Raw genomic sequence first — 22,605 nt, 5'->3', positions numbered from 1 at the left:
TGAGGTTCTATGGTCTGTACTCTGATATACAAGAGGTCAGATTGCATAATAATGATCCCTTGTGGTCTTAAAAAATCTATGAATACTGAACAAATGTAAATCAATAAACAAGGAGCATGGCAAAGTCCTATACTAATGTAATAAAAGACTTGGATAGGACCCTGTTTGTTCAACAATATTCCACACAATCTTACTTTGCGATGTGTTATATACATTTGTTTCCATAAGAAACAATGGTGTGCTGCACAACTACTTTCTGGTGAGACATAACGATCCCATATTAGCACATAACAGTTCTTTGTTTTAAAACATAGAAGTCTTGTGTATTGCTCAGTAGTGACACTATCTCCTCTGAAAAGAAAGGGTTGGGTTTTTTTAAAAAGTCTTAGGGGTTCTATACTATTCCAAAAATATATTTTTCCATTCACTGAAGTCTGAAAAAAGGAAAACTCTAGAAATTGTCTCCTGCTTCTATTGATTGTTGGATATTGCTGCCTACAGATAATATATAAGCCACAGCAAAGCACTTTTAACAACTGGATTTTGATGCAGTGTTCATATTATTTCTGAAGTACTGACCTGTGCAGCTGTGTCTTATTTTAGAATACCTCACAGGGATTAGACACTCAGCAAAGCAGCATCTCTGTGTAATCATGCGGTACATAGTGCAAATCTCAAGAGCTTATACAAACCATCAACAGTTGGGGGGAAAAAAATCTGACATTTCAGCAGAAAAACAGTACATCTTTCCTTTCTCTCATTGTCCTTTGAACAACTGAAAAACATTTCTCAGAGGAATATCTGAGTGGTATCACATTGTAGGGGAATTATTCTAGGGTGACCCAAGCAGTTTCCTTCTGGTACTAAGAACTTATATTACCTCTTTTACTGCTGTATCCAAGTTATCTTCAAAGGCACACTTCCAAAAATAAAAAAAGTATTGATTTTAGTAATATTTCCATTCATCATTAAAAATAAAAATATTAAAGACCTAATTTACTCTTCACCACTTCTATGATTTGTTTTATTTTCACATTTTACTTAGCTTGAAATGGCCCAGGATAATGAATATTTAATTTTAATAAATAAAACTTAGTAATGTTAGGTCTTTGAAAGCCTTTTAGAGCAGTAGTTCTCAACTAGAGGTTCCAGGGCCCCGTGGGGGGCCGCAAACAGGTTTCAAGGGGGCCGCCAAGTAGGGCCAGTATTAGACTTGCTGGGATCCAGGACAGAAAGCCAAAGCCTCACTGCATGGGACTGAAGCCCGGGGCCCTAAGTCCCGCCACCTGGGGCTGAAGCCGAAGCCTGAGCAATGTAGCTTCATGGGGGCCCCCCATGGTATGGGACCCCAGGCAAATGCCCTGCTTGCTACTCCCTAATGCTGGCCCAGGCTTTTATATGCAGAAAACCAGTTATTGTGGCACAGGTGAGCCGTGGAGTTTTTATAGCATGTTGGGGGAGGAGGGAGGCTCAGAAAGAAAAAGGTTGAGAAGCCCTGTTTTAGAGTTTAAAAGCAGAACGCTATTTAGGATTGAAAATAGCTATTATCATTAAATATTATTTTTTAGTACATGTGTTGTCAAAAATCCAGCTGTCTGCTTAATTTCATAGCTTCATAGAGTATTAAGGTCACAATGGACCACAGTGATCATCTAGTTTGACTTTCTATATAAGATAGACCATAGAACTTCCTCAACATAATTCGTAGAGCAGAGTTTTTAGAAAAACATCCAGTCTTAATTTTAAAATTGTCACCACAAATCCACCATGACCCTTGATAAGTTGTTCCAATGGTTAAGTACTCTCACCGTTAAAAATTCATGCCTTATTTCCAGTGCGTTGGCTTAGTGAAGACACTAGATGTTAGCACATAGTTCTTGTATTAGAGATGGTTCTTGTGTAGAAGAGCACAGAGTTTTTCAGCACAGTGCATGTATATCATTCCAGAAACTTAGGACAATTTCACCACAGGGGAGTGTGAACCACTGAATACAAGTGTGAAGAAATACTTCCTACTGGGGCTTGACCCAGAGAATTTTGTATCCATAACCAATATCTCTACTATATTAATATTTAATATTTACAGACAGTGCCATAGATGTGTATTAAGCTTTTACACAAAGATTAAAGATACAGCCACCGTCCCCAAGGTCATGCACTCTAGGGTAGGTAATACAGGAGATGGTGTGATTTATGGTACTGGATATGGCAGACAGGTCAAGCAGGGTGGGGATGAAAAGGAGCCCTTTGAGTTGTCTGGATAGAAGTAATTACTGACTTTCATGAGACTAGTCTCGTTAGAGTGGAGAGGGTGGAAATCAGATTATAAATGGTCAAGGAATGAGCAAGAAAGAAGTCAAGCCAGCAGGAGTAAAAAAAAAAAAACACTCAGGGAGCTTGGACATTAAGGGATGATGGGTGGAGGAGAAGGATTGTTTAAAGTAAATGTTTTGGGATAATGAAGGCTGAGGGAAAGAAGCCAAAGCATCTCACTTGTGGGTGGTAAAGAGCCTATTTAATCAAAACTGTCTCCACTTGGTTGCTGATGTTAGTCCTTTCCAGTATGAGGAAATTTTTAGTTATATTATGGATAAACTCTATCAGATTTAGATTGAACTGAGTGTAGCCATGGAAGCAAGGCAATATCTGAAGCAAACAAATGTCAGGTATTCTCTTCTTTGGTTTCAACCAGTGTCTCTTTCCACAACTTGTACCACATACTACAACTAGCTTGGATCCTTGTCCTTCCTGGCTGGTGAAAGTCAGTTGAGAATTACTGGGTCCTGTGCTTGCGCTTGTCAGTGCCTCCCTGAAGGAGGGCAGGTTGCTGACTGCAAACATATGTTTTGGCATCTGCTCAAAGAGATATCTCTTAATATTGACAATCTGTTGACTATCAACCAGTATCTGATCTATTTTTGAATAATATTAGAGAAAAGATTGTGGCAAGATGTCCTTTCTGGATGCCTCGGACTTCTTTGCCCCTTGGAAACTGGGATTTGAACATGGGACTGGCACACACAGTATTCTTATTGCATTCGGTGATGATCTGATGATTGATAAGGATCAAGTATCCATACTGACTCTGTTAGATTTATCCTTTGCCTTTGGTACCATGAATGTATGTGGTTCCTGGTAGGAATAGAGGGATTGTTCTTCTGTGGCTTCATTCCTTTCTTGCTGAGGGACACCAAAGGATTTTGTTGGCAAATTATCTTCTGCCCCAGGCTGTCTTATATACAGTACCACATGTATTTACTCTGCCATTTCTCTCATTCAATATGTATATAATGTTAAGAGAGTTAGTGTGGAGATGTAGGCTGAAGTGTTTTCAGTACACTGATGGCCCCCAACTTTATATATCTATCTCATCCAGCCCAAAAAAGGGCCATCAAATGTCTTTCTCAGAGCCTGGGTGAGATTGGTGCAGGGATGAGAGCCAGAGGGCAGGGATACAGTCCTGAAAAAAGTGAGATGATAATGGTGGCAAGATAAAGCCATCAGAACATTTTGCAGATGGTCTGCAACCCCCATGACTGAAAGGCGATTCTCCATCACTTATAACCAAAGTTTACAACTTGATTCTGGTTAGAGTCCCAGCAGCTTTTAGACAGCTAAATAGCAGCAGTGACCAAGAGTGTAGTTTATTTCCTCTACTTTCTGTATCCGACCAGACAGTTGTGGCCTTTCTTCACAAATGCAGAGCTTGCCAACATGATACATTTTTCTCACCTCTGTACTGTAATTCTGCAATAAATTCTACAGGAGGCTAAATCCTAAATCCAGTCAGAAGCTGAAGCTAGTAGAGAATCTGACAATCAGAGTATCTTGCCATAAGCATATGACACATGCTCTCAGACCTGCTCTGACTGCCTATTGTCCACAGGATGGAGTTAAGATGATGGTTTTGACCTATTAAACTCTAAATGGTTTAGTACTTTCCTACCTGGGAGACCTCCCTCTCTTGCCATGGCAGGCTGCCATACCTGAGATGAGAAGCAGCACTTGAGTTAGATACCCTTCAGTATAAAAAAGAGGGAGATGACTCAGAGCCTGATGGCTCAAACACTTGTTCCAAAAATCTGTTGTAAAGCCCATCTGTTTCATCTGGCATTTGCTGCAGTTGGATGTGAGATTTTTGTAATGTGTGCGCTGACTGATGTTTGGGTGGGAGGAGAAATGTGCTGCTGTTCTGATTTTTTCATGTAATTTATTTAATTATGAGAGAGGAGACCTACAGCCCAGTATAGATATCCTTTTATGTTGTACTGAAATCCAAATATATAAATAAAGTGCTGGTTTTAGCAGCACTCAGAGCCTCTCTCAGACCAACAGCTACTCTAGGACACAGTTTATACAAGATCCCTTCCAGTCCTATGATTATATGATTTGTGTAAGTACATTATGCGTGTTTGTGTTTTTCAAGGTATAGAGACTGGAGAGATTTAGTAGATACCCACAATTAAGTCATCCTAAGTATGTAGAGATTTATATTGTGCTCCCTAAGGTAGTCACGGTACTGGGCTTTTTGTTTTGATTCCAAGAATGACCCTACTCCTCATTTTGTGGAATAGGGTTCAGCATGTTGTTGTAACTATGCCCAGTCTTCACCACCTATATTCCCAGAAAGACCTGCTGTTGCTGTTGCCTGCACTCTCTGCTGAGCATGGTGGATGTTTCGCTCTAATGCGTTGTTCCAACTTGTGCACATGCTTGCAGCTTGACAGGTGAGCATCTCACCTCTGCACCTTTCAGGATCAAGCCTTTGTGCTTCCATATTCTTTCTCTGTTTCAGTATGTTTTTAAAATGCCAAGCTGCCAAGCTGATAGGCATTAGGGCTTGTAATAGCAGTGGTAATAATAAAGCAGTGTAATTCTTTGTCACATATATTATATTATGACTTCTCTTTTAGTACTAAGTCTGTTCCCTTTTTTAGATCTCTCCACATCATATCCTAAAAACTGGCCAAAACTCTAGCTGACAGAAAGTAAGTACTGCTTTGCTGCTTAATTCTGTATGTTCCAAAGACATGAAAATACAGTTCAAACAAATGTAGATATACAGAGCTAGAATGAACTAGAATCACATAGTGCTCTTTGTTTGACCTCTATCCTTATATTAAAAACTCTATTTACCTCTTTCATTACATTTCTGTCACATGTATAGGTCTGCATTCGCTCCACTCTGGTTAATTTAACACCTAAATATTCTTGTAACCAAACAGTTCAGAAAAAAATCTATTCAAATTCTATTTAAAAATATTCAATGATTGTTTTTCTTTCTGTGAGGCTCAACATTTAGTTTTTCTAGCCACTGCCTCAAACACTGTGCCCCCACCTTGCATAGGATCAAAATATCAACTTGTGTTAAACTTGAGTGTTGGGAGGATAAATGCATTAAAGACTGTCAGATGCTCTGGGATCTACTGATGGAAACTACTATCTAAGAGCTAGGTATTATGATGATTTATTACAAAATTTCAGAGGAAGAATAATACCCTTTCTCACAGGGTGTGGTGAAGCTTAGTTCGTGTTTGGGAAGTGCTGAGATACTATGGCCATGGTAATCCCTATAAATTAACTACAAGGAAAATAATTTAGTTTTCTCTCAAAAAGGAGAGGACTTGGTTCCTGGTCACGAAAATGACACGCTCCACAAAGTCTTTAAGTTATCACACCATGGCTGAGTCAAAGTCAACTTGCAAGCATCCTGCTCTTGCTGTAATAAAAGCTGATTGATTGCTTTATAAGCAATTCTAATGAGATTCATATTTTAAATAAATCTGTGTAATTGAATATTCTACTTTATGTATTCCAAGGTATCTATGAATTTAGTTAGTATAATATATCTGTCAGCCAATGACAAGTGCAAAAATAACACTTAGATTTAAACAAATGCTTACAACAACACGGCCGACAGCTGTCAAATAGGTTTATCCTTGTTGCAGAACAGCTTTCATTTGGAAATATTTATTATCCAAATTATTTAGCCGAAGAGACATATTCTAGAATACTCTGCCACTTGTAAATAATGCAAGCATCCCAAATTTCATGCCAATTAAAGCCTTCATACCACATATATAATCTATTGTCCCACGTTCAGTAGGTAGGTAGAATATGCATGCATATATATAATGTATGTATGCATGCATGCATGTATAAATGTAAATAAAATATCGTATGTACATCTTTTGAAACATTTTTGGCTTCTGTTCACATTGCTGTCACCAATAATTCAACCATAACTATCCCAATCTGTTCTTTTTCTACTCCAGACTGTTTTTCATTTGCCATGTTCAATATCCTCCAGTATAATATGAAAAAAGTAATTTTTCTATATTTTGTGAGAACAGAGACAACTCAAGTGCAAACTAAAATTGCCTAGTATCATCACTGGCAACAGGTACCTGGCAGTTTAGTGCCTTATATGTTTAAAGCACTGTAGAGACATTGACTAGTAAGTCCTCACAACTTTCCTGTGAGACAGGTCAATAAGCATTACTATCCTCACTTTACAGATGGAGAAATTGAAATAGAAAGGTGAAGTAACTTGTCCAAGATAACACAGCAAGGCACTGACTTCTGGACTTCATGACTCAGCAGTGTGCTTATTCCTTCAGAAAACAATGAATTCCAATGCCAGCACTTGCATAAAGATGGTCAAAACAATTATTGACTCAGAGATGGTAGCAGCAGCTGTGCATGTACACATTTGGTCTACACTGCAGTTTTAGTTCTGGCATGGTGTTGGGAATGCAAGTAGTAAGATCTTTGAGGGTAGCCAGAAGAATAGTAAATTATACAGAGTAACTGCTAAATATTTTTGTGTGTTAAGTAGAATATCCACCAGAGAATTAAAAAAAAATGGTACAATGAGTAATTCTGATACAGTCCTGTCAGTTGACAAGACATTTAAAAAGTTTGACTCTTTTACCAAAATCTCCTTGACTGGAAGCATAAGGTTAGATGAGGATATGCTTAAAACAGAAGAGATTTCCCTTAATTATGCTCACCATAGAATCATAGAAATAGAAGGTAGAAGAGACCTCGAGACGACTTCCTAGTTCAGCCCCCTGCACTAAGTCAGGACCAAATATACCTAGAATATCATCACTTCAAAGGTTTTGCATAATATGGGGACATGTTTAGAAACATCCCAGAAAATAGGGATTATTTGCTGTGAGATTTCAAAGACTTGAGGAAAAAGAGGCAGTTTTCCTTTAGAGCTGTTTACAGAACAGGAGGTTCCAAAGGGAAGATGTTTCCATTCAGTTACTAGTGATGGAAGTAGTAGTCTTGAAAGATTTTAACATCACTACGTGGATTGTCCTTCCCTTCTACGGAAATCCTCGCTCTTTAAGGGTGAACATTTTCATAAAGATCTCCAGTATTCTTTGGTGTGGGATGCAGAAAAGTAGAGGGTCCTCCATGTGAGGTTTTTCCTGTTTGAGTGGCTTCTGATTAGTTTCACGTTACTGTAAAAACTGTTTGATTAGGAATTTGTCGGGGGAAAATGTTGCAAGTTATAGGAGAAGCAAAAAAAAAATTATGTTTCTGTGATGTCTTAATTTTGGAGTCTTTCTCCATAGTGTTTCTTATTCCTGGTGCCTTTTAAAAAAAAAAAAAAAAGAATATATAATAATAGTAGGTGTTCCCCTGCTACTTAAATGTAAGTCATGGTCTGTTCCAATAAATGTGACAATTTTCTTCTTGAGCTGGAACACTGCCATCTTACCAAAAGAAGCACAAGAAGAGCTCTTCATTATTATTGTATACATTTTTGTTCTGTTTTGAAAGGAATATTCTTTTTCACATTTAGAAATTATAAAAGAAAAGAGCTATAATAACATTCAACATGAACTTTGGGGCATGATGCAGTTTGAGGCTGTTGTTAGTCTTGCCTATCAAATTTTGGCACAGGGAAATTATCCCAATGGCTCTTAACCTTTCTAGGCAGGTATACCAAGTTATCAAACAAACACCAGCTGTACTAGATCAGTTAACACACTCCCTGGACTGAACTGATCCGATATGGCCACTACCCTCTCCTTGCCTTAAATATGTCCTCAAGCACCACCACTACTATAATACTGATACAAAATCAGCCAATTAATGATAGGGAAAAAAAGCAAATACATGTATGAAAAAAAGTATGTTTCTCTTTGTGCACCCTTTAAGTGTCACTTGTCTCCTTAGTTTGTAAATTCTTTGGGGCAAGAACTGTCTCTTCATACGCATTTCTACAGCGTCTAACATAATGAGGTCCTGGTCCTAGCTGGAGCTCTGGGCATTATTGTAATTTTTTTTTTTAATCTATGCCCACTGCTTCCAACTCAAGTTTTTTTCTGGCTGCTCTTAACAAAGCTGAACAGACAAACTCATTGTTAAAACCACCATCCTGCAAGCTCTCCATGTAAAGAACTAACATGGAAATCAATTGAAGTTTCATTCCTGTAGGGCTTGCAGACCTTAAGACAGGAATGGGAGGGAAAGCCAAAAGTACATAGAAGCATGAAGCTCTAGTGCTGAGGTACGTGTCATTGGTTGGGAGCAGTAAGTAGCTTGACTGCCAAAATGTAACAATATTTAATTCAGATCTGACGCCCATCTAACGTTTCTCTGCAAGATTTGCCAGACATACATTCCCAGTACTAACAGCTTATCAACCTCTTCAATTTCAAACAAAATTCATAAAATCAAGAAATAAAACAAAATAGTATTGTACTTACCAACCGTGATAGAGGACTCACAGTGATAGTAGCCATTGGGTTGCTTTTTTTTCAACATGGAGCAAAGATCTAGGCGGTACAGGGTTTCATCTCCAAAATAGTGGCTTTTAAAATTCTCATACAGGTGCGGGTCAATTTTTTTCACCTTTAAATAATCAAAATAAAATTACATTAGTCATTTCACTAGGAGACCAGATTTTCGTATTTATTTTCTATGGTTCTGTTTGGAACAAATGTTTTTTAGAATGCATTTAGAAATATAAATAAACAAAACTTTACACTGTAATGTGCCTGATCCTTTGGTCTGGTTGAGCTGTGCTCAGTGCAGAACCTGAGGAGAAGGGACGGAAAAAGTGGCATTATACCACCTTTATGCCACACCTCCCCCCCCCCCGACCCTGTGCCAGTTCAGCCCCCAGCACGAGTTAGTGCAGTCTTAGAGCAGCCCTAACTTCCAATGGCTTGTAACAGCCCCCAAAGGGTCATTACACATCCGGGGATTATTGGCTCTGTCAACTCTACTCAGGGGAAATTTCCCACTATTGGGACAATCCCCGTTGGCTGTTTAGGGCAGCTTTCCTTATGCCTTTGGGCCACCAGAGCAGGGTGGTTTCTACCCAGCCAAACAAGACTTTTTGCCCTGCTTGTTGACATTTATAAACTTTCATATACTTTTTACAATTAAGCTTATAATTAGAGTAAATTTGTTAGCCCCTTTAGCACAATAGGGCTCTTTCAGTGCACTGATTGGGAGGAGGCAGTTATGAGTCGATGCTTTTGCGCAGAGATGTTACAAATGGGGAGTGAAGTTATAGGGCACTGCTGATGAAAATGCTTGGTGTGGGATTGTAATAAGGTAGCGTGTATGGGACAGGCGTGCCAAGTGACACAGACTTGGCAGCCCTGTCCTACCTGCTAATGTCTCAGCCGGATTTTCACACCTGCAGCTAAGCTCTGAGCAGGCTGTAAGCATTTGCCTGCAGTTGTGCCTTCCAACTGCATGGGGCCGCTGTGGCATCAGCTAAGCTTCCTCTTTTGCTGCTCCCTCTGCTGGATTATAGTCAGGCAGGAAGAGGCAGTAGTGGTTGGCAGAGGCAGCAAAATCACTGCAAGATGGGAGGCCTAATATTGGCACCGAGCGTCCACACTACCTTGGTGAGCTGCACCAGGCTTCACCAATCAGAAACCCACAACAAATACTCCAGCCCCAGATGACCAGCAAAACATCCAGCCCCCCACATACAGCACCCACTCAACACGGTATCTCCAGTCAATCACCCTTCTACCCACCAATACCAGGCACAGCTGTCAAATTTAATGCCGCTCCCCATCCACTCATTACTGTGTGGGTCGGGGTGTGTTGACCATATGCCGGTGTTTATGGTGATATACAAATTATCTGCTAATTATGTGCAAATAGAAATAGTTGTTCATTAAATTTGCAAAAAAGTCATACAAGAGCTGCACAAAACTTGGCACTTCTGGTGGGGGTGGGGTTATGGAATGGCACTTGTCTGTGAGTGGGTGGGAGGCAGTTATGGAACTGTGTTTGTATGTTGGAGGCATTTAAAGGCAGTGTCTTTTCGTGGGGGCGGTGAAGGAATTGTAGAGTAGTGCCAGACGTATCTTTATCTCTGGCTCCTCAGCCTCCCTTTTGGGGTCCCTGGCTGGCCAGCAGGATGGGCTGATGAGTGAGACTCCCTCTAGTCTGCACCTGCCAGCCAATTAGCACCCGCCTTGCCCTCAGCTCCTCACTTTCAATGAGAGGCCCAGGGGGAGCGGGAGACAGAGCAGCTGAGGCAAAAGAACGCTGAGCAGCCAGGCAGGGACAGAGACAGCCAGGATCGGCCACCGGCCTCGCAGCAGTGAAGACAGGCCTGTGCTGCCACGAGGTACTGAGTGAGCAGGACCAGATTGCGGGACAGTGCTGCTTTCTATGGTACGTGGGGCTAGAGGAGAATTACAGTCTGTGTGTGGGTAGAGCTGTGTGGATGGGGGAGGGGGGATAAGAGTGGTGCTTTGTACCAGGAAGGGTTATGGAGGTGTGTGGAAGGGGCGGGGTTTACAGGATGGTGTATGATCTGTGGCGGGAGAAAGGCGGTGTTACTGGGTGGGCCTTCTTCAGGGGAAGGTGAGAAGGGAGATAAGTAGGGTCAGGGGACGTAGGCCTGGTCTACACTGGGGGGGGGGGGAGGGGGTTCGATGTAAGATACACAACTTCAGCTACGGGAATAGTGTAGCTGAAGTTGATGTATCTTATTTCGACTTACCTCCCGTCCTCACGGCACGGGATCGACGGCCGCAGCTCCCCCGTCGACTCCGCTTCCGCCTCTCACCGCAGTGGAGTTCCAGAGTCGACAGGAGCTCATTCGGGGATCGATATATCGCGTCTAGACAAGACGCGATAGATCGATCGCTACCCGCTGATCTGGCGGGTAGTCTGGATGTACCCGTAGTGAGCTGGGGGGGGGGGGGATGAGTAATGGGCAGGGATACAGATTACAGCTCAGTATCTGTGTAGCAGGGTCTAGCCCTGATGAGAAACTGAGCTGAGGGAGTGCTGAGCAGCTGGTAGGGGAAGGAGAAAGAGGTGGGTTAAGAAGATAAGCCCCCAGCCTGAGAAGAGCTGCCTTGCCTACGTGTGAGGTGGGTGGGTAGGAAGAGAACTGAGATCTGGGAGAAGGGTCATGCTGTGGGGCTGGCAGCAGGGAGGGCAGGTTATGGACCATCGTTCTGTGGGAAATTGTGCTCTGCATGTGTGGGACTAGTGTGATCACCTGGGGTGGTGTGTTGTGAGTAGGGTGACCAGACGTCCCGATATTTCCTTGTTTGTCCCGCGTCCCGACCGATGTGCGGTCTGGACACTGGACAAACAAGGAAATGCGCCGGAGCCTGGAGCCCGGAAGTGCTCGCACCCCCCCCGCCCCGACTCCGCCCCTTCCTCCCCCCATTGGCTCCCTCCCCGAATCCCCGCCTCTTCCCCAGGCTCACCATTCCCCCTCCCTCCGCAAGCGCTGGACGGAGGCCCAGGAGACGCAGGGGAAGCGCGGGGCCAGGGTGAGTGAGAGTCCGGCCTGGCCCCGAGCAGGCAGGACTCAGTTGGGTGGTTGGGAGAGGAGGGGGGCGGCCCGCGGTGCCAGGCGACGGCTGTTCCCCCCCCCTGGGCAGCAGGACTCGGGAGCAGCCGCTGCTGCAGCTCCCACTGCCGCGGGGGGAGGAAGCGGCCATGGCGCTTGGCGGCTGCGGCTCTGGCGCCCGCGAACCCCCCGAGCCTGGGCCTGCTGCAGGGACCCAGCAGTGCGCACGCTGCGCCCAGCCCCTGGCCAGTCGTGTCTGGGCTGCTGCCCAGGTGGTGCAATCCCGCGGCAGCCCCGGGGCGGAGGCATTGGCAGCCCAGCCCCGTTCGGTCCCCTGCGGGACCCGAGCGGGACGGGGGGGCTGGTGCCTGCTGCCCCCACTCCGGGGCCGCCCCGGGATTGCACCAGCTGGGCAGCAGCCCAGACATGACTGGCCAGGGGCTGGGCGCACGCAGCATGCGCGCTGCTGGGTTCCCGCAGCAGGCCCAGGCTCGGGGGGTTCGGGCCCGGGCGCCAGAGCCGCAGCCGCCGAGCTTGGCCATTGGCCGCTTCCTCCCCCCGCGGCAGTGGGAGCTGCAGCAGCGGCTGCTCCCGAGTCCCGCTGCTCGGGGGGGGGAGAACAGCCGCCGCCTGGCACTGCGGGCCGCCCCCCTCCTCTCCCAACCACCCAACTGAGTCCTGCCTGCTCGGGGCCAGGCCGGACTCTCACTCACCCTGGCCCCGCGCTTCCCCTGCGTCTCCCGGGCCTCCCTCCAGCGCTTGTGGAGGAAGGGTGGTTTTTTTGTGTTTGTTTGTTTGTTTTGCCCCGCCCCCCCCGCCACACACCCCCGCCATGCGTCACCCTCCCCTCCTCCCCCCGCGTCCTGATATTTGACTTGGGTGATCTGGTCACCCTAGTTGTGAGTTCGTATGGAGGGCGGGCTTACAGAGTGGCGCTGGGTGTGTAGGTAGCGAGTGTGGGGTGGCACTGTGTGAATGTGCCCATGCAGGTGGGTCTGTGTGCATAGAATGGGCATTTCCATGAGCAGTCATGTATGCCCATACACATAGTTATGGAGTGTGGCTGTATGTCCAAGCAGGCAGTTGGGTGCTGACTCTACTAGCTTTTAATTTCTACAGAATAGTGTCCATAGCCCACTGCAGTCATAACAGGAAATGAGATCCATTCCTCATTATTATTCATACTAACTACGGATATGTGGGGCCTACTAGAGCCAAACTCTCAGCCCAACCATCCAACTCATTTTGTGGTTCAACACACCTTCCCACTCATTACCTCTTGAAGAAGAGGATTTGCATGCAGCAGGAGTGTGGGTAGAGAGGACTGATGCAAGCAGCAGAAAGCTGTTGGAAAAGGGGCAGGTGGCCCAAAGAGGGAGAAGAGTGAAGTGGATCAGGTACTGGCTGGGAGGTGGATAAAATGGACAAGTGATCAGGGTCAGTTGTTACTGGGGAAGGGATTTATGCGATGTGCCAACAAAAATGTCTGTCTTCACCAGCAGCACAGCTCCTGGAACCGGCTAGAATGAGCACCACTGCTACACTGAACACCCATTGTCTCCCACCACCACCTGTGCCTGAACAAGAGGAGGAGCAAGAGCAACCTCAGATACACATGTGTGTTTTGTGGTATGCAGGGCAGCTGGGGATCACTTATTATGACACAGGAGACTGCTCAGTCTACTTCATGCCCGACATGCCTGATAACGAAGACCTCAAGCTGCTGCAGAAAGTGATTGATGAAGTCCTTCCCCAATGCATAGTGACTAGTGCCAAGCAGGATCACAACATTGCCAAATTCCTGACCAATATGGGTGCTGCTACTGGGGATGGGGACAAACCAGAAATTGTCCTCTTTCCCAATATGGACTTTGGCCTGGAAGTGAGCAAACAGCGGATCCTATCTAGGCAATTCCCTTTCATTCCCTCTCATATGACTGCAACAGAGAAAATCCTCTATTTGTCCTCCATCATTCCCTTTGAGAGCCCACTCATGGTACGAGCATTAGGTGGACTGTTGAAGTTTCTTGACAGGAGGCGGATCGGAGTCGAACTGGAAGATAGCACAATCGGAGTTCCCATCTTGGCTTTTAAAAAGTTTGTGCTCATGGATATTGTGAATATGGACCAAGATACTTATTGTGTCCTACAGATATTTAAAAGTGAGGTGCATCCTTCTGTTTACAAGCTGGCCAGTGGGCTGAAAGAAGGACTCAGTTTGTATGGGATTTTGAACCGCTGCAGGTGCAAGTGGGGAGAGAAACTGATGAGGTTGTGGCTCATGCGGCCCACCCGGAACCTTACAGAGCTGAACAAACGGCTGGATGTTATTCAGTTCTTCTTGCTGGCTCAGAACCATGAAACAGTCCTGACTCTTCAAGACTGCCTCAAGAATATAAAAAATGTACCTCAGATTCTGAGAAGAATGACTCTTTCACATACAAAGGTCAGTGACTGGCAGGCACTTTATAAGACAGTTTATAGTGCAGTGTGCCTCAGAGATACATGCCGCTCCCTGCCTAGCAGCATCGAGCTCTTCCAGACCATTTCACAGGTCTTCACCGATGATTTGCACTATATTGCCAGTCTCATCAGCAAAGTGGTAGATTTTGAAGGCAGTATCTCAGAAAACCGCTTCACTGTCAGACCCAATGTGGACTCCACCATTGACGAAAAGAAACGAAAGCTGATGGGTCTCTCAGACTTCCTTACAGAGGTGGCCCGGAAGGAATTGGAGACCCTGGACAATCGGATTCCTTCCTGTTGTGTCATCTATATTCCCTTGATTGGATTCTTGCTTTCCATTCCACGGCTGCCCACAATGGTGGACAAGAGTGACTTTGAGATTGAAGGCCTGGACTTCATGTTCTTGTCAGAGGATAAACTGCATTACAGAAGTGCTAGGACAAAGGAACTAGACAGCATTCTGGGTGACCTGCACTGTGAGATCAGAGACCAGGAAACACTTATCATGCACCAGATGCAGACAAAGATCTTGGAGAAGTCGGCGGTGCTGAACAATGTGATTGAGTACACAGCGCACCTAGATGTGCTGCTAGCTCTGGCAGTGATGGCTCGAGAGAATAGCTACAGCCGTCCATGCTTTACCCACCGCCATGGCATCCACATCAAGGATGGCAGGCATCCACTCATGGAGCTATGTGCAAAGACTTTTGTGCCCAACCCTGTGAACAGTGGTGAGGCTAATGGGCGGATAAAGATCCTTACAGGGCCCAACTCATCTGGGAAGAGTGTATACTTAAAAATGGTGGGCCTTATAACATTCATGGCCCTAATTGGCAGCTATGTCCCTGCTGCAGAGGCTGAGATTGGGGCAGTTGATGGGATTTACACCAGGATTCACAGCAGGGAATCAGTATCTGTGGGACTCTCCACTTTCATGATTGATCTCAACCAGGTTGCCAAAGCAGTGAACAATGCCACTGGGAGGTCCTTGGTACTTATTGATGAGTTTGGCAAAGGGACCAACACAGTGGATGGCCTCTCCCTTCTGGCCGCTGTGCTGAGGTATTGGCTCAATCAGGGAATCCGGTGCCCACAGGTCTTTGTCTCCACTAATTTTCACAGCTTGGTGCAGCTGAAGCTCCTTCCTGACACCCCTCTTGTGCAGTACCTGACAATGGAGACCCACCAGGATGGAGATGAGTTAATATTCTTTTATCAGCTCAAGGAGGGGGTGTCTACTGTTAGCCATGCTGCCAATATTGCTGTGTTGGCTGGGATGCCACCCAAAGTGATTGCACGAGGAGTGGAAGTATCAGAGCTTATCCGAAATGGAAAACCTATTAGACGTATTGATCATCCATCCAAAGGGAACCAGCTCGAGAGATGCAAGTCTCTGGTGGAAAAGTTCCTTTGCCTAGACCTTGATGACCCCCATGTGGACTTAGAGAAGTTCATTAGTCAGGAAGTGCTGCCCTCTGCAGCCTCCATTCTGTAACCACGTAACCCTAGAAACATGGACTATATGCTATAGGCCTCCATTGCTGTCAAACAACAAACATTTTGGTGGGAGGGAGCTTAAAATGTCGCTATAATTTGATATTAACGGGAATAGTATCCCTTCTTCAGTGAATTTTCTTCAACTCCAAATATGAAATGTAATCCAACATACAGAAGCAACTACCCAATATCCAGCTGAAAAACCCCATGACAAGAGATATGTTCTCCAGAGGAAATGAAATAACTTCTACAATGATGAATAATGTCTCTGACCAATGCTCCCACCCCATATTTAAATTTTAAAACATTTTTATTGTAAAAGTTATGTTTCCTTTTTCCTGTTTCAAACAACTGTTGTGGCTACCTATCTGGCTGAGATGTGACCTTTTTATCTAGTAGTAGCAGCAGCACAGGAGGGCTGGAAGTCAGGGACCTTGGTTTCTCTTCCACCCGTGTGACCTTGGGGTAAAGTCTTAACCTCTTTGTACCTGTTTACTCATTTGTAAAATGAGTACATAATAATCTAACTACTTCAGAGCATATATTGAGGCTTAAAGGTTTGTAAAGTGCTTTAAGATCGACAGATGAAAGGTGCTATAGAAGTACAGCGTAGTCATTGTGTACAAGATCATAGTTTGGGACCTATCCATGATACATCCTTCCTCAGCTGATAGTACTGTGAGGATAAAGTGCTCAGTCCCTAATGCAAGAGAGTGTGTTGCATCACACTATAGTGACTCTCCTAGTCCCTTTTGGATCAGGATCAAGAGATTGCACAGAAATGTGTGTCCTGTTCCCCTGAGTCAGAAAAAACATTTGTCATTATGCAGGGCATTGAGAATGAGGATAACGGAGAGGAAAATGGGGTGACGTCATGGGCTGTAAGACATTTCTTACATCACTAACTGTCTTGTCCAGAAAAATGGCATTCACAATGGGGATTGGTGATGCGGTCATTTAACAACCTTATAGTGTATTACTTCTGGGGAAGTCCACATTCAAACTCTGCTTATTATTGGTCACCAGTAGAAATTTAATTGTGGTTTCATCCTGCCTGCTACAGGTTGTTTGTTCACATAATAAAGCAATCACGTAATTTATCTTAATGAACAGTCTCTGCTCAGGAAAAGCTAGGAGCTGTCATAAATGGAATGTTGCAGGGCAGAATCAGCATGCATTGGCAGAACCATGTGAGGATGCATTTTGGTTTGCTGAAACAAGAACTGCTCTCTCCCCATAGGTTCTATATTCTAAGAATACAAACTTGTTGTTATTTTAACTCCACTTACTTTTAGACACATACAGAAAGCAAGGAAATTGAAGAATGTATTGAGAATTTAAGCCAGAGATTAACATTTTAAATTCTCTCCAAGTTTTAAATGAAAATTTGAGGATGGGGAAGTAGGATTTTGATTGAGACAGAACTTTGATTTTGTTGCAATGTAGTGATTATTCCTTTAATGCATTATGTGGTGTGCTATCAGACTACAAAATATACAACTATAGTTTCAAATAAAGAAAACATACAGTGGTGACAAATTAACACAATTAACAGGAGACGACAACAGGGATAAATTAAAGCAACATGCAGTTACTATTGTTTCCAATAGAATTATAATGTACTATCTTCAAAACAATGTGCAGCAACTATGCAATTAACTTGTCATCACTGCAGTTAAATCACAGGGGCTGCTCTATGTTTTTTGCCACCCCAAGCACGGCAGTCAGGCTTCCTTCAGTGGCATGCCTGCGGGTGGTCCGTGGTCACGCGGATTCGGCGGCATTTCTGCGGGTGATCTGCCAGTCCCACAGCTTCGGCGTATCTGCTGCCGAATTGCCGCCGAAACCGCGGGACCGGCGGACCTCCTGCAGGCACGCCGCTGAAGGCCGCCTGACTGCCGCCCTCATAGCGACCGGCATGCCGCCTCCCGCGGCTTGCCGCCCCAGGCACACACTTGCTGCACTGGTGCCTGGAGCCGCCCCTGTTAAATCATAGACTCATTTACCTATGGGCCTAATTCACCACTGCACTGCACCCTATACAGTCACTTGCATTAGTGCAAAGCAAGTTTAAAATACTCCCAATCTGACTGCATTTGCTTTGCAAATGGTGTCAGTGACTATGAAAGCTGCAGAGCAACAGTGAATCAGGCCTTGTGCTTTAGTCCCTTGCATCGAAGGATCTCGAATCACCTTACAGCATTTATCAATGAAGCCTCACAGTAAATAAGTAATAGATTGAATCAGTCACAACCTGTCAATACTTCATTTCACCAAAGTCACACAGTAAGTTAGTGGTAGACCTGGGAATAGGAGTGTGTTGTCTAAACAAACTCACTTCTTTCATTATATACTGTAGGCAATGTGTGTCCAGCACTGTACAATGCATAGAAGATATGGTGCCTGCCCCATGGATTTTATTGTTGAAGGCCCTAGTCCTAGAAAGACTTACATACATGCATAAAGTTATGCTTATGCTCAAGGCTTTCCAGGATCAGGACCTAAATTGTTTCATGTTATCTCCTTCCACAGGGGCTCCTAGTCCTATGTAGGAATGGAGAGCGTGGTATCAGCATTTGGGGGAACTTTTCAATTAACTCATTCGTCCTCAAAATTGTCCCACTGGACCTAAAGGGCCAAATTTGATTAACTGTCTTCCACTTCCATCAATTGTTGTAAACTATGTTCTTTCTCTCACCTGAGAAATAGGGGTGGGGGAATGAGATTTTCTCTTATCCAATTAACTCAATGTAAATGTAGCAGCAATGTTTTTATCCTTCATTAGCTTCTATTCCATTAAATAAAAGAAGTCTGACCTCTTACTTTTCTGTAGCTTTAAATGTCTTAAGGGTAATCTCTTGAAGAGACTTATTTTTCATACCTCTGTAGAGTTACAGAACCTTCATTTTGAACTCAATAATTTATTTTATTAAATATTTTACAGCCTTGGAAAAGTAACTTTTCAGAATTTTTGTTCCTCAAGAATTTCTATCTTTTCCCCTGAAGCTCTAGGTATATTTGCAATAGATGGAGAAATGGAACGTTTTATCAATTTTCCCAAAATGTAATGTTAATAAATTTAGTGAGATCATTAATCCTCTGAAGGGTTGGGTTAACTGATTGCTTCTTTAGACAGAAAACCCCAAAATTTTAATGACTTCTGTCCTGAATGTTTATAACTATCGATCTGGTAGTTTGTATTTTAAATTATTTTTGATCTTTCGGTTGTTACTTTACAATGTTATCTATATGCTCTTCCTACCATAACCTTTATTAATTTTTCTCTGTTACTTGTAATACTGTTGTTGCATGATCTAAAATTTCATTTAAACTGTTGTTAAAATGTGTTATCTTTACCTTTTTATGCTTTGTTTATTTACTATACTAAGAGGAAATGTGCACAAAGAACTGATTAAACAATAGGAAACAAAGAATGATAGTAAATGCTGCTTCTTAAGATGGAGAGAGCTTTGACCAAGAAATATCCCATTTAATAGTGTTTACAGTTATTTAATATCAGTCTCCCATGATATTTTTCTATGGCATATCACTTAATAGCTAAGCCACTAGTATATTTATTATTCAGTGTTCTGGAGAAGTAATATGAATTAGGATGACAGTAATTTGATTCTGTTATTAACAACTGTGGAGACCAACACATTAGCGTACAGGGGAGCATAATGTAGATAAATGTAAAATAATGCACATTGGGAAAATAGCAAATATCTCATACACCCTAATGGCCTCTGACATTAAAATAAATAACAACATTAGAAATAACAGTGTATGGTTAATGAAGATCTCTACACAGTGGTGTCACTTTTACAATAGTAAGTGCTATGCCATGTCAGCCAGAACTTGTGTCCTGAAATCTTTAGTTCCTTCCTTGATTTCCTACCTTTTATGTTTGTTATGCCCTTAAACTACTGTGGTGTATCTTTAAAGTTGTATTCAAGAAAGTCTGTTTTACAATCCAAGATTTTACTCAATCCAACTATATAATTTTCTACTTAAGCATTTTTGATACCTGTTAGTGGTACTCCCAATGTTGTTTATAAACATTTTCCCTGTAATGTTGACCAAAATAAAATACTTTGTTTAAAATGTATACATAACAAGCTAATGTTAACAGCGCCTTTTCTTTTCATGCAATATTTTGACAAATATGCTAGTTCCAGGAATAACTTTACTTATGCATGTCAAAGAAAAGATTGATAAGAAATTCACATAAAATGCTATACGGGAGCAGAAAAAAGTAGTTGCGTGGAAATATAGCTCAGTTTAAAATGATGTAACATAATAATGGGAACAGGAGTGGAATAAAAACTTGGATTAAATAGTTATTGTGGGTCACACTGTTGTGTGCATGATTGCTTTTATGTTTGTTCTCTTTCTTACCATTGTTACGCTTTACCTTTATTGATGTACTATTTATAATAAAGATTCCTAGCGCTTATGTAATCAAAGAATCTAGTGTGGAGTTTTGTGTGAATAAGGCAAGTAATAGTTAACTATAAGAGTGTAGTTAAAAGGATGTGTCGTATCTCTTTTCTTGCTTGTCCTGGAATTCAGCTCAGCATATGCAGTAAAAAGAGTGAGGTCACAATTTACACACTGTGCATAATCCAGATATGGATTATGATCTTTATTTGTTTAGAAACTGGTCTTTTCTGCCACACAGTGTCAACAGAAAACAATCCAAACAAATCAGTGTTTCAACTGCACACAAGAAGCATAAGTCTTTCTCAGTACGTTACCTGTACCCCAATCATAAACAATAACCTTGTAAATTTAATTAATTTTATCCCTTGTCTCTATTTTCCAAAAAATGGAAGACAAACATGGTAACATTTTTGCTTATATAGCACCCAGCGCACACAATGTGTGTCCTGATACTACATAAAAGTTTTTAAAAGCTTAAATAAAGTAGTATGGTTCAACGACCAAGTGAAACAAAGCCATTCTGCCACAATCTACTATTAAAAACAAAGTTAGGTTAAAGCTTCCACTTTTTTCATGTGATAAACAGGAGATGGGGAAAAGAAAGAAAAAAACAACCTTTTTATCTTAGATCCAACTGGGGCTTACCCCATGATATAACAAAGTATTTAAGCATGCCTTTTAAGTGTTTTGATTAATCAGATATCAGAGGGGTAGCCGTGTTAGTCTGAATCTGTAAAAAGCAACAGAGGGTTCTGTGGCACCTTTAAGACGATTAATCTTGATTGATTAATCAGACCTCAATAGGTGGACCATACAAACAAACTATGGTCTAATGGAGAAAGTTGTATCTCAAGAATTCCACACCTTTATATTGTTTCACATACGTATTGCTATAATTGGATTGCTTGGAATCTTCTTTATTTATGCTAGACAGAGCATCTGTTGCTGAAGTTAGCACCCTGATGTTGCAATGCTTACATACCTCCAGTCCCACATAAAATGTAACTGACTTTCCAGATGTCTCCTCAGACAAGTCCATCTATTATAAGCTAAACTTCAGACTGACAGTAATTGTTTTACCAGGTTTAGAAGACAATCGCAACTATAATGAAAACTCCTGACTTTTCTTATCAAAGGCGACCTCAAAAGATGGGACAAACATTGCTAAAATTTGTATTTTAAGCACATTTACTACAAAGTATTTTTTTATAAAATCAACTGACCTAAACAGTTCATATTGTTTCTGCAGTGAAGCAATTGTTTCCCCAGCTCACCAAAGGGAAAAAAAATGTAACACTTGGTTCAGTATAACTGAATGAGTTCTAAAAACGGAGTTAAGCTCAAATAAAACAAATCTTTATTACTTAGCACTTTTAAAATATCCTAGAGGAAATCCTGGCTCAGTTGAAGTCAATAGGAGTTTTGTCATTGACTTCAGTGAGATCAGGATTTCATCCCAGGTTCATTGAAACAGCACCCTTCCCCCCTCCCCCCCCCCCTTTTTTTTTTTTTTTTTTTTTGTACGCTTCAGAGACAGAAGTTTATAAGGGGAGGAGAGGAAGTTAGTTCAAAAGTACAAAAAGAATGAAAGTCAGATATGGTTTTGATCTGTTGAACTAGCTCGATTTCAGAGTATTGCATAATACCATATAGATTAATAAATAACTTGCAATGAACAAATGAATACCTCATTTACACTACCAAAAGCTGAGATAAAGAGCAAATATTTTGGAAAGCTCTCCTCTGCATCTGTTCACATCAGCATACATAAATAAACATTTTTAGCAAAGAATATGGAGTTAAAATATCTTGCCCTTATGGCTGATCCTCAGTTACTGTGCTTTGGTTCACGCAGAAAGTTGCTCGCCTTTTCTGTTTTCCCATTAGAATGGAAAGTGGAATGCCACTGGGAGAGGATAATGCAGTTGCAAGAAAAATAGGAGGACCTCCCCCACTCCCCCCAAAAAGGCAGCCTGAAAGATATGATCTATCAATTCATGTTGTTATAAATGCTCTTCATTCCAGAGTCAGTAGTCCGACATGCTGGACAGTTAATTTCCGTATAATTCAAAAATCTTTATTTAAGGTACACTGGAACAATACTTTAGACATAATTGTAATCTTTAGATTCTTTTGCAAGAGAAAATAGACCATAATTGTTAACATATCAAGACTATCAAGAGAAGTATTTTGTAGTACAACTTTGGACAAAAACATTTTACATATTAACTTTTTTCGTAAAAGACTAATATTTTAAAGTCTTACCAGCACACCTGGTTACAAAGAAGTCAAACCTTGACTGCTCTAGAATACAGCTAAAGTAAAACTGGTGTGCTTACCATTTGCTCTCTAAAATAAACTTTTTGGATGGCTGCTGTCGTGTTGCATCAAAT

At 42.4% G+C, this 22,605-nt stretch overlaps 2 protein-coding genes across 13 annotated transcripts in view; one reads left to right on the top strand and one right to left on the bottom strand.

Moving 5' to 3' along the window:
• MSH5 (mutS homolog 5) overlaps positions 1 to 20,232 on the top strand; it is a 210,006-nt gene extending 189,774 nt beyond the window's left edge. Inside the window, exon 3 of one of the 2 annotated variants that reach the window (XM_065588636.1) lies at positions 13,309 to 20,232. In XM_065588636.1, coding sequence (XP_065444708.1) covers positions 13,332 to 15,767 — 2,436 coding nt within the window. In that variant the 5' untranslated portion in view covers positions 13,309 to 13,331 and the 3' untranslated portion in view covers positions 15,768 to 20,232. Of the gene's footprint in view, positions 1 to 13,305 lie in introns of both variants that reach the window. The other variant, XM_065588635.1, reaches the window with a different exon arrangement.
• LOC101951994 (A-kinase anchor protein 7) overlaps positions 1 to 22,605 on the bottom strand; it is a 166,760-nt gene that overhangs the window by 77,379 nt on the left and 66,776 nt on the right. For 9 of the 11 annotated variants that reach the window (XR_010599653.1, XR_010599651.1, XR_010599652.1 and 6 more), the window contains exon 7: positions 8,730 to 8,874. Coding sequence is in view for 8 of the 11 variants with exons in the window: in XM_065588638.1 (XP_065444710.1) it covers positions 8,730 to 8,874 (145 nt within the window). In the remaining 3 variants the exon portion in view is untranslated. Of the gene's footprint in view, positions 1 to 880; positions 920 to 8,729; positions 8,875 to 22,605 lie in introns of all 11 variants that reach the window. The other 2 variants (XM_065588643.1, XM_065588644.1) reach the window with 1 other exon arrangement.

The sequence above is a fragment of the Chrysemys picta genome, chromosome 3 (genome assembly GCF_011386835.1).
Source record: "Chrysemys picta bellii isolate R12L10 chromosome 3, ASM1138683v2, whole genome shotgun sequence".
In the NCBI taxonomy this organism is placed as follows: domain Eukaryota; kingdom Metazoa; phylum Chordata; order Testudines; family Emydidae; genus Chrysemys; species Chrysemys picta.
This window is presented reverse-complemented; position numbering and strand designations above follow the sequence as displayed.